Source organism: Castor canadensis, chromosome 11, assembly GCF_047511655.1.
Source record: "Castor canadensis chromosome 11, mCasCan1.hap1v2, whole genome shotgun sequence".
NCBI classification, from domain to species: Eukaryota; Metazoa; Chordata; class Mammalia; order Rodentia; family Castoridae; genus Castor; species Castor canadensis.
The window spans coordinates 105,855,199-105,867,146 of NC_133396.1; the positions used below are offsets into that span (position 1 = coordinate 105,855,199).

The 11,948-nt window shown below is 47.6% G+C and overlaps 1 protein-coding gene across 5 annotated transcripts; it reads left to right on the plus strand.

Annotated features, from left to right (window-relative positions):
• The first annotated feature begins 788 nt into the window (after positions 1 to 788).
• Clk2 (CDC like kinase 2) lies at positions 789 to 11,541 on the plus strand. Of its 5 annotated transcripts, none has more exons than XM_020166184.2 (13): positions 789 to 1,082; positions 2,866 to 3,035; positions 4,483 to 4,708; positions 5,394 to 5,478; positions 5,831 to 5,897; positions 6,062 to 6,178; positions 7,489 to 7,655; positions 8,410 to 8,504; positions 9,643 to 9,772; positions 9,865 to 9,947; positions 10,110 to 10,189; positions 10,376 to 10,466; positions 11,015 to 11,541. In XM_020166184.2, exons 2-13 carry the CDS (start codon positions 2,866 to 2,868, stop codon positions 11,198 to 11,200), a joined length of 1,497 nt encoding a protein of 498 aa, XP_020021773.1. In that variant the 5' UTR covers positions 789 to 1,082; the 3' UTR covers positions 11,201 to 11,541. The 5 variants fall into 5 exon arrangements, with proteins under 5 accessions (XP_020021773.1, XP_020021772.1, XP_020021771.1 ...); XM_020166183.2 differs by having other exon boundaries at positions 898 to 1,082; positions 5,391 to 5,478; XM_020166182.2 differs by having other exon boundaries at positions 910 to 1,082; positions 4,480 to 4,708.
• The last annotated feature ends 407 nt before the right edge of the window (positions 11,542 to 11,948 follow it).

Genomic DNA, 11,948 nt, shown 5'->3' on the forward strand with positions numbered 1-11,948 from the left:
CAGGAAACGTTTTCCAAACTTTTTGTGGCCAACTGATCTAATCTCCATTTGACTATCCTCCATTTAACTCCACTCCAAAATTCCTTGATTTAAATACAAAGTTACTATATTTGGGTTACTTTGTTTCCCTTCTGACCATTTCTCAATTCCTTCTTCAGCGTCTCTCTTACCTAATTCTCTTTAAAGATTCAGTAAACCTCTTACACATTATGTAAATCACATAAGAAACAGTTCTCAAATGGGTCTATCATTTTCGGCACTCGATTCTCCCCTTTCCTCCCTGGCTATGCACCCGCCCCGTACGTACATAACTTTCGTTCAGGACAAAAGGGTGCCTCTCTTCGCTGGGGTTAGGTACACGAATCATTTTAAGAAATGGGTATTCTCAGGCTATGCTTGGAGAATCAGACCTTACCAAGCCTCAACAGAGTCAGGTTTGCCGATCAGCGACACCCTGTAAGTGACAACCCTTTCTTTGAAACTTCCAAGTCTAAACCCCATTTACTTGGAATAATTTACTTCCAAGTAAACCACAGCTGTCTCTGTGAAAAGGACAAGACTGAGAAGAGATGGGAAGCCACAGAAGGCGGTGCGTAACTGGCCCGGGAGTAGCGGGGCGCGCCCCTGGTCTCTCCCCGCCCCCACGAACTTCCGCCCCCTGCACCTCGGGGACTGTGACTGGCCGACGCCCGGGTACTAGAAGAGCACGTGGTGGTGCGCGGTGCCCTGGGGGCGGAGCCCAGGGATAGCTGGGAAGCGACGCAGGACGTGCGTGCGTGTGTACGTGCTCGCTCACGGCGGTGGCGGTGGAGCGGAGAGGCCAAGAGTCGGAGACCGAACTGGGATCGGGCCCCGGGCGGGGGCGGTGCGAGCGGCGCCGAGCGGATCCTGGGGGCGGGGACGGAGCCGGGGCGGGCGGGACTGCAGCGGAGCCTGGGAACGGGGCGGGAGGTCCCAGGGTCCCGGGTTAGGGGGGGTGGAGCCGCACTTCGTCGCCGCGGGGGTGCCGGGACTCCGGCCGCAGTGCCGCCGCCATCACGGACTTCCTGTGGGACAAGCGCACGGGCCTCGCCGCCAGAACGGTGAGCGCGCGGACATACGGACCACGGGGCCGCGCGGAAAGATGGCGACCGAGGGTTGGGCGGGGATAGTATTGAATTGGGGTCAAGGGACGGGGGCGAGATTCGGAGAGGAGGAAGATGAGGGGGCAGGAAGGAGGTCGGCCTGCCTTAGGTGTACTCAGGAAAATCTATAAGAAACTTGGGAGGAGCCAAAGTAGGAGAAGGTATGATGGGGTAGGAATAGGAGTGGCTCTATAGAGATGCAAAAGAACAGTGTCCAAGTTGGACCAAGGGGTCCAGTTCAAGCCAGAGAAGTGTCAGTTGGAGCATACAGGAGGAGTTTGCGTCTAGGAGCTAATTCTGGATTTCACTGATCAAAAAGGAGGGTGGAGAGGAGGTTTAGAAGTTGAGAAAGGTAGGCTAAAGATGCTGTTTAGGAAAAAGCCTGTGAGTGTCTTCGGCATTATGTACAGGGTGAGATGGCATTTATGTGGCTATGCTGATTACGGTTGGATTACCTGAGAGAATCTTGTGCTTCAGTTTCTGAGTTTTTTGCCAGCCTCATTTGGCTAAGAATGCTCAACTATTACCCTCCTCAATTTGAGTAGGTTGGGAAGAAGTGGTCCAGAATGGGAGCCAGATGTCAAACCCTTAAACATTTTGTACACTTCTCCTATTCCTCCACCAAGACTTCTGTCCCTAGGCCCTTTTCATTCTGCACTTCTATTCTCTTCCTGGATGAGACTGTGGTTTCTAATTTTTTCCTTGAAGGAAAAAAGGATTTGAGAACCATACTATTCCAATCCCATTAACTGGAACATGGCTGGCTCTCTGTCAAGTAGTGCTGATACTAATTAAAAACCAGTTATTCTCTACTTTCTGAGTAGAGAATATGGAAAACTCACTATAGTTTGGGGGAACTGTATTAAGACCTTTCACAAGGGATATGGTCAGAGATGTAAGTTTAAAGGCCAGACCTAGATCCCTAGAACTTGCTAGAGCTTAGTATTTATCTGCTATATGTAGAATCCTAGGAAACTGGATTCCTTGGGGCACTGATGGTCTAGTTGGAGAGATAAGACATATTCTTACGACTATAAAACATAGCTGTGAGGAACTTAAGATGCCACAGATGTGTGTCTTGGATTGCAGCAGGCATGAACTGTGGCAGTCTTCACCAGCCAAACACCCTCTCCTGTAATGAGCTGTGGCTCAGGCCTGAAGGTCTTCATGGTGCCATGTTTGAGGAAAGCCATCATAGAGCAGTTGAACTGAGAGGGCTTTCTAGAGTTTTCAACCAAAATCTGTAGGTGACTGTGTAGTCCAAGGAAGAAAAAATAAGGAATTTGTAAGTGGTAACAGAGATAGAAATAAAAGATCAGAAAGCAGCTTAGTGCTAGCCACAGTGGCTCAGCACTGCAGTCCTAGCTACTCAGAGGCAGAGATTGGGAGATTTGCAGTTTGAGGCCAACCCCTGACAGAAAATTCGCAGGGCTTCATCTCAACTATAAAAGCTGGGTGAGGCGTGCACCTGTTGTCCCATTTGTTCAGGAAGCATAAATAGGATCTTGGTCCAGGATGGCCCACACATAAATGTGAGACCCTGTTAGAAAAATTAAGCAAAAAAGGACTGGGGGCATGACTCTAATGGTAGAGTGCCTGCCTAGCAAGTACAAGGCCCTGAGTTCAAACCCCAGTACTGCCAAAAAAAAGAGCTTAGCATCTGTGGAGCACTCAGTCCTTGGGGAAGACCTCTGAAAACTCTGATCTTTTTTTACCATTTTCACTTTTCCTTCCTTTCCAGATGCCTCATCCCCGAAGGTACCACTCCTCAGAAAGAGGCAGCCGGGGAAGTTACCACGAACACTATCGGAGCCGAAAGCATAAGCGACGAAGAAGTCGTTCCTGGTCAAGTAGCAGTGATCGGACACGGCGGCGCAGGCGGGAGGATAGCTACCATGTTCGTTCCCGAAGGTGAGGCCTCAGGAAGAGAGACTGACTCCAGGTCACTCTCTCATTCATTTGTTCAATATATATTTGTTGGGTACATGCTAAGAACATTGGGCTAAGCAGCTGGTAGAAGGTGATACTCAAGGTGGATAACAAAGTCTGACATGTACATGGGTGGCTGAGGCAAGGGGAATCAAGTTTGAGGCCAGCCTGGGCTACATAGTGAGACCTTGTCTCAAAAATCTAAGGGGGAGCCAGGTGCCAGTGGCTAAAGCCTGTAATCCTAGCTGCTTGGGAGGTTGAGATCGGGAGGATCGAGGTTTGAGGCCAGCCAGGGCATGTAGTTCACGAGACCCCATCTTCAAAATAAGCAGAGCAAAATGGACTAGAGATGTGGTTCAAGTGGTAGGGTACCTGCTTTGCAAGCGTGAAGCCCTAAATTCAAACCCCATTGCCACCAAAAAAAGAGTGAATATCAAGAGCTGGAGGTGATCAGTAGTTCAGTGGTAGTACATGTTCCTAACATGTGTGACACCCTGAATTTGATCTCCAGGTTTGCACCAAAAAAAAAAAAAAACTGGGCATGGTGGCTCATATCTATAATCCCAGGTACTGGGGTTGGAAAGATTATGGTTTGAGGCCAGCCCAGGCAAAAAGTTCTCAATACCCCACCTCACCCATCCCAACCAGTACAAGTTGGAATGGCATTCACTTGTTACCCCAGCTCTACAGAAAATATAAATAGAAAGATGATAGCCCAGACCAGCCTAGGCATAAATAAGACCCTGTTTGAAAAATAACTAAAGCAAAAGGGGCTGGGTGGGAGTGGGGGGTTCGGGGGAGATGACTCAAGTGATAGAAAGTACCTGCTTGAAAACATGCGGCCCTGATTCAAACTCCAGTACTGCCAAAAACACTAATCATAGAGGAAGTACTTATGAGGGGCTGAGGATATACTTAGCAGTGATGGTTGGAGTGGGGCAGGATATGTAGTTCAGGGAAAACTTTCCAATAAAGTAACATCAAAGCTTGGGTGGAGGACAAGTAAGAGTCAAATGGGAGAAGTGTCTTTAGGTAGAGAGAAAGTATATGTAAAGGCTGGGAGCTAGAGATAGCTAATGAGCTGATAGAAGAGAAAGTTAGGTCTGCATGGTTTTAATAATTTAGTGGCATGTTTATTGGGAGGGATAGGTTAGAGCAAGACTTGATTTCAGTTGGGAATGCTTGAGAACTGGTTCTTTGTTTCTTTGTATCACTAAGAGGAGGAGAAGGAGGGACCCTTAGATGGAGTGGTTTTGTAAATACCTTTTTGGAGGTTTTAGTGACATACAGTGTAGGGATCCTCCTCTGTGCTTCCCCACTTTACTCCTTTATTTCTTTGTCTTCAGTGAGGCAGGACGTTATCATATGATGTGGCAGGGAATGTGGACTGAGCAGATGCACCTAATGGGTGTTTGTTACCTAACAGCAGCTATGACGAACATTCATCAGACCGGAGGGTATATGACCGGCGGTACTGTGGCAGCTACAGGCGTAACGACTATAGCCGGGATCGGGGAGAAGCCTACTATGACACAGACTATCGGCATTCCTATGAGTATCATCGGGAGAACAGCAGTTACCGCAGCCAGCGTAGCAGCCGAAGGAAGCACAGACGGCGGAGGAGGCACAGTCGGACTTTCAGCCACTCATCTTCGGTAAGTGCCATCCCAGACCCTTCCTCTCCCCAGTCTTCTTCAGGCCCTCTAGGACTCCGGTAAGTGAGAAGTACCCTTGTTCTCAGCCAAACATTAGCGCATGAACATTGAGGTGGGCACTGAGTCTGCCTACCCTCTTGGAAGCTCTCTGACTCTTGAAGGGCCCCAGAATCTGCTGTGGAGATGGATGGGCATGGAGCCATTGTGCCCTCCCTGGCATGTTGGGCTTATTGTGTTGGGAGCAGCTCCTCTGCCCCAGGGGCCTCCACTTTTTGATGGGGACCTTGCTTGTGAACTATCTTTCTCCCTCAAGCCCTAGGCTCTGTGGCCCCCTCATCAGGCTAGCTTGGGTGGGGGCAAGGGGAGACCTGTGCCCACTTGGAAGGGCGTTGTGTAGAGCACGGGGTTAAGGGTGACTTTGGCAACGACATCACTTCTCTGCTCTGCCCCAGCCTCTCCCCATTCCCATTTTGGGCTTGGGGACTTGGGATTGTGCGCCGCTCTCTCTTCTCACACCGATCCGCCTTACTGCATCTGACGTGTTCCCTTCCACTGTCCCCCATCATCGTCTGTCCCCCTGGCTGGGCGCCTGTGACCGGTGACCCCTCCACCACCCACCCCGCCTCCCTTCGGCCCCCGCTCCGACACCTGGGTTGCTCCGACCCCCCCCGCCCCCCGACAGCAGCACAGCAGCCGGAGAGCCAAGAGTGTAGAGGACGACGCTGAGGGCCACCTCATCTACCACGTCGGGGACTGGCTACAAGAGCGATGTACAAGCCAAATCGTAACAATCCTATAGCCTTTAATGGTCCCATAGCCATCCTAACGTCCTAAGCCAACCCAAGTCACAGCCTCTTTTGCCTTTTCTCAGTAGTGTCGTTCATCTGGGTGGTTTGAGTTGCTGTTGAGAATTGACCTCTGTTGTCCACTCCCAGCTTTCATGGCCCCTGGGTTAAAGGTGGTGGGAATCATGCAGGGGTTTTCTTTCCCTGTGATCATCTGTATCTGTTCCCCTTCCTTCATCTCCTCACCCCAGGATGTTACACCCTTTTTTCTTCCAATTCAGCTCATTCCCCCCCTTTTCTCCCTCCCTCTCCCCGACCCTGCTTTCTTTCATTTCAGATGAAATTGTAAGCACCTTAGGAGAGGGGACCTTTGGCCGAGTTGTACAGTGTGTCGACCATCGCAGGTAACTGAGCTCTTCTCCTTCTCCACTCCTGCTAAGCATTAAAGAGATGATGGGGGTATCTGGGACTTGTTTGCTAACTAGCCAAAGGCAGGATTTCTTACTTCCCGCACATCCCCATTAATCTGAGACGTTCTTGAGAACCCAACACAACCTACAACCTACAGGGGTGGGGCTCGAGTTGCCCTGAAGATCATTAAGAATGTGGAGAAGTACAAGGAAGCAGCTCGACTTGAAATCAATGTGCTAGAGAAGATCAATGAAAAGGATCCTGACAACAAGAAGTAAGTAAACAAAGGAGTATGCTGGGAGGCTGAGAGGATCCACCCCTATACAAGGAAGACTGGGGTTAGGCAGGCAGGGAAGTCCAGACCTCATCCATTCATTTTTTGTTGATCATCTTAGAGTAGTAGAACATCAGGTTAGGCAGGGAGGGCCTGCAACACTCTCTAACCCGTTCTTGTTTTAAGGAGCTAGAGTACTTTGTAGGTGGTCTCAGTTCAGGGTGATTTCTATAAAGATAGGTCCTGGAAATGGCCCTGGTTCTGAGTATCTATGTTTAGAGACTGAGTCAGGAAAGTCATGAGTTCAAGGCTAGCCTGGGCTACATAGTGAGAACCTGTCTCAAAAAAACAAAAAAAAGTCAGACATGGTACTACACACCTGTACTCAGCTACTCAGGAGGTGAAGGCAGGAAGATTGTGAGTTCAAGGCCAGCCTAGACAAAGTGAGACCCTTTCTCAAAAACAAAAAATACCCAAGGGTTGGGGGTTGAGGCTCAGGTGGCAGAGTTCTTGTCTAATGTGCACAAGGTGCTGGGTTCAACCTCAGCACTGAGGGGAAAAACAAAATGTGTGGGGCTGGGGATGTAGCTCAGTGATAGAGCACTTGTCTAGCATGCATGAGGCCCTGGGTTCAAGTCCCAGCACTACATAAAAAAAAGAAAAAGATCTGATTTGTTTTGGAACTGTATTGATTAGGCCACATATATACATTGTATTTTCTTCATAACTATCCATAGGCCAAAAATAAAATAAGAGCATTAAGCAAAGACATATGAAAAGGTTAGGTATTAACATGAACAACATGGTGGCTGATGGTGAGTGAATTTCAGGAGATGGGGCTGGAGTTCAAAAGTAACCATTGATGATTCAGGATCCACACTGTTGGGAGTTTGGCACTCAACAGCTTTTCGGAAATTTGTTTTGCTTTCAGACAATCTCACTATATAGCTCAAGCTGGCTTGGAGCTCACTATCTCACTTATGTAGTCCAGACTAGCCTTGAATTTGCAGTCCTCCTGCCTCAGCCTCCCAAATGCTGGGATTGTGGAGGTGAACCACCACTCCCAGCTTGGCAAATAGTTTTCAAACTATTTAAAATGCTGCAGAAAAATGTTTGAAAGTTTGGCAAGTAATATCTCTCTTGAGTCTTCTGGAGAAGCCAATCTCTAGTTGAACTGAATTTTATTAATAATATTGGCATGTTTTTACACAAGTATGTAGAATCAACAGCTATTCAGTCCCTCCTTTTGGAGGGGTGGTGGGCAGTTGGGGGCTCATCAGACATCCCCCTTCCCTCCTATCTCTCCCCAGCCTCTGTGTCCAGATGTTTGACTGGTTTGACTACCATGGCCACATGTGTATCTCCTTTGAGCTTCTGGGCCTTAGCACCTTCGATTTCCTCAAAGACAACAACTACCTGCCCTACCCCATCCACCAAGTGCGTCACATGGCCTTCCAGCTGTGCCAGGCTGTCAAGTGTGAGTGGGGTGGGTCAAGGTGGACTCTGGGGCAGCCCCTCCCTCCATTGGACCTCTTCTAGCCACTTGTATTCTAGTCAACTTCCCCACAGATCTTTTACTTACTGTCCATTTTGGCATTTCTTTTTCTGACTTAATTCCTTGACTGATTTTTCACCATCACTGATTGCTCTTATTCCACAACCAGTCTAGCTGGGAGAAACAGCTATTGAAATCAAGACACTTTTTACCTTCTTTTTCCTTCCCTTTGGCTTGGTCAAGCATTAGCCAGCAAACACAAAGAGACAAAAATACCCTCTGACTAGAGGTTTACATTTGTCTGAGATTAGTTGCTCTTTATTCATAGCAAAGCAGTTAGGGTACATGAATAAATGGTTCAGCTAAGGGACCAGGTAGAGAATCCAGACAAATACATAGTTCCTCTGAATCTTCAGAGCAGTGCAGTTTCACAGAATTGAGTTAAAAGAATGTTAGATATGCACATGTCACAGTCAGTATGAAATAACAAAACTACCACCTAGAACACTTCTTTTTCCCTCAGTTGAGATACATACATATATTACGTATATTAACATTAGCAAGGGTAGGGCTTCTTAGACTAGGCATTTCATTAAGTTGTAGAGCAGAAAGCAGCCCCAGTGATTCTGGACCTGCCAACTCAGCAGCTTTGCTCTGGATGTTCACCTTGGGGTCAGCTGGTGCCAGTTTGCTCTGGCTACCTGAACCAAGCCTGACCTGGCCTTCTCCCCTGCAGTCCTCCATGATAACAAGTTGACACATACGGACCTCAAACCTGAAAACATTCTCTTTGTGAATTCAGACTACGAGCTTACCTACAACCTAGAGAAGGTAAGAGTCTGCCAAGGGTCTGCCCCTTAGCCCATGGGAGCAGGCAGCTGGGCCACGTGCCTTTTGCTTAGTCCCTTCTGTCCTTGTTTCTGTTTTTTAATTTTATTTGGCAGTACTGGGGTTTGAACTCAGGGCCTTACACTTGTGAGGTAGGCTTTCTTCCACTTGAGCTACTCCACCAGCCCTTTTTTGCCTTGGATATTTTTAAGATTGGGTCTGTTGAACTGTTTCCCTGGGCTGGCTTTGAACCATGATCCTGATCTCTTGCCTCCCTAGTAGGTAGGATTACAGGTGTGAGCTACCAGCACCTGGTCCTTTTACTTCTTTTTTCTAATTTTTTTTCCCTGTCTGGCTCCAGCTGGGTAAAAGCAGAATATTGGAATGGATTGAAAGGAAAATATTTAAGAAGACTTAAAGGACAATTTGGAAAATTCTCAATGGAGTGGAAATGCATCCACTCCCTTTTTTCTAAAGATGTATAAATCTGTGATGTAGGATAATTCAGCATGCTTGACTTAACTGGAGATTGCAGAGCTAAAGATGCTCTCCCCTCTCCTGACCCTGTACATGTTACATATTTTCAGAAAAACAGTACACTAGTTACTTGAGTGTAGTCTTCCGATATATAGAGACTTGCAGCCTGTTCCATAATTATTCCCTTTTTTCTTTGGTCACACTGGGGTTTGAACTCAGGGTCTCGTGCTTGCTGGGCAGGTACTCTGTTACTTGATTGACTCTGCCAATCTTTTTTTTTTCTTGTGGCATTGGGGCTTGAACTCAGGGCCTGCACTTTGAGCAACTCCACCGGCCCTTTTTTGAGTTGGGTTTTTTCGAGATAAGGTCTCATGAACTTTTTGCCTGGGCTGGCCTCAACTTGCAGTCCTCCTGATCGCTGCCTCTTGAGTAGCTAGGACTACAGGCATTTATACTTTTTTGGGGGGTTGGGGAGAGTAAACTCAGGCCTTGTAAGCACTCTACCATTTGAACCATACCCCTAGAAGTGAGTAGATTTTGAGAATTTCCTGAGGCTGTGAGAATAGGCCATGGTTGCTTTTTTAAGCCTGTGTACCTTAAAGAAAAGTGGTAGAATCTCAGTCTGCAATGCAGAGGTTCATTCCCTCTCTGCTTGGGCTCTTAGAAGCGAGATGAGCGCAGTGTGAAGAGCACAGCTGTTCGGGTGGTAGACTTTGGCAGTGCCACCTTTGACCATGAGCATCATAGCACCATTGTCTCCACTCGTCATTACCGAGCACCAGAAGTCATCCTTGGTAAGGGAGGGCAGGGGTGTTCAAGTGTGTAAAGTGCTGTGAGGGCAGTACACCCTAAGCCTTATAACCCTGTCTCTCCCATTCCCACCCAGAGTTGGGCTGGTCTCAGCCTTGTGATGTGTGGAGCATAGGCTGCATCATCTTTGAGTACTATGTTGGCTTCACCCTCTTCCAGGTAAGTGGTGGGGCTCTTCCTTGCGCACCTGGCATTCTCCTATCTAGTTTCTGTATTGACTGCTGAGGACATGCCTGTTCATTCCTCTGTCCATCTGGCAGCTAGTCCTCATCATCCCCTCCTCAGTTCTGTCCCATACTTAGATCTGTCTTTGTTTTCCAGACTCATGACAACAGAGAACATCTAGCCATGATGGAAAGGATCCTGGGTCCCATACCTTCTCGGATGATTCGAAAGACAAGGTGAACCTTGAGTAGGAAGGATTTAACTGTTTCCTTTTTCTTTGCACAGAATTGATCTATTTTACATCAATTTTCTTTACACCTTTCCTCCCCTCAGTAATTTTCACATGGGGAAATAAGGGAAGTATCCTACAACAAGGGGAGCCTTGTTGAAGGTTGATTCCTCAACCTTCCCTTCCCCTCTAGAAAGCAGAAATATTTTTACCGGGGTCGCCTGGATTGGGATGAGAACACTTCAGCTGGGCGCTACGTTCGTGAGAACTGCAAACCACTACGGGTGAGCCAGTCTGGGGATTAATAGTGCCCACCACCCAGAGGTCAATTTTTTAAGGTGGTTTGCCCTTGGAATGCACTCCACAAACCGAGGGTTAGGAAAAGAAAGGAGGAAAACTAAAAGAAGACATCTTTGGTTAATAAAGGACAGATAAGAGGGAATGGTTTTGTAGAGGGAAGGAAGTTAGACAGGCTAACCTTGAAGCAACCAGAGATCAAAGCAATATCCTGGATTCTTTAGGTCAGACAGAAAAGAATAAACTACCTTTGAAGAGCTTACATTTTAATGAGGCGCTAAAGAAGATTCATGAAGTTGACAAGGATATACAAGTAGAATTTTCAGAGTATGAAGGAGTAATTGTGCTATTAGGAAGGTAGGTTGAGCTGTAATATTAGAAACATTGGTCATGATGTGGTCATGGTAAGGTAGCATTCAAATTGCTTGCAAGCAGAGCCATGGTTCCTTCTCCAAGATTGAAAGGTAGGGCTTTGAAGAAGGAGGCAAGATTTGTAAGGCATCCTGCCTTACCTTTTTCCTGCCTCCTCCACCAGCGGTATCTGACCTCAGAGGCAGAGGAACACCACCAGCTCTTCGATCTGATTGAAAGTATGTTAGAGTATGAACCTGCTAAGCGGCTGACCTTAGGCGAAGCCCTTCAGCATCCTTTCTTCGCCCGCCTACGGACTGAGCCACCCAACACCAAGTTGTGGGATTCCAGTCGGGATATCAGTCGGTGACGATCAGGCCCTGGGCCCCCCTGCATCTATTACAGCAGTGGGTACCCAGTCCAGGACACTGGTGCTTTTTTATACAAGAAAACAGAGCCAGAGCTCATTCCCTCCTGGCTCCCTATATACCTGTGAATATGTGAAATAGTGTAAATATGACAGAACTTGTAACTATCACTTCAACCCCTGCCTTGTATATAATGCTATTCATCCACACTCTTCCCATCCTCGACTGCCCCCTCACATGTAGTTGAATGGGGGCACAATGAGGTAACCAGGTGGCGTCTACCCCATATTTTATAAGGAATTTTGTACAGTCTTTGTGAAATAAAATGATGTGGTTCATCTGACCCCCATCCCTGGGATCTGAGGTTTTGGGGTTCTGGGGTGGAGGGATGAAATGTTTGGTAGGCTTTCTGAGTTTAGATCTGAAGGAAGTCCCTCTTAAGCTCCAGAATTAGAGCCAGGCCACCAGTTTGTTCACATTGTGTTGGAAGGATAGTGAAGGGTGTGAGCATTTCTTGCAAGTTAAAATGGAGAGGGGTTAGAAGGTGACACTTATCTGATCTGGAAGAGTTCTGACTATAGTTATTAAGCCACCCCTTTGAATAGAGCCACAAATCTAGGTTACAAAACTTTCTCTTGGGCTCCTGAGGCTGCCGCCTCCGTGCGGAAGGTTCCCGTCGTACATCTCGGGAAGCTGATGGACAAGATTTTGGCGCGAGGCCACCTGGGAAATGTAGTTCCTTTTGGGAAG

Excerpts from the sequence above, each read along its gene's own strand:
- Clk2 (XM_020166180.2), top strand. The coding sequence starts at position 2,866 with ATGCCTCATCCCCGAAGGTACCACTCCTCAGAAAGAGGCAGCCGGGGA. Across the intron at positions 3,036-4,479 it reads TACCATGTTCGTTCCCGAAG|CAGCTATGACGAACATTCAT; the intron begins GTGAGGCCTCAG and ends GTTACCTAACAG. Across the intron at positions 10,467-11,014 it reads AGAACTGCAAACCACTACGG|CGGTATCTGACCTCAGAGGC; the intron begins GTGAGCCAGTCT and ends CTCCTCCACCAG.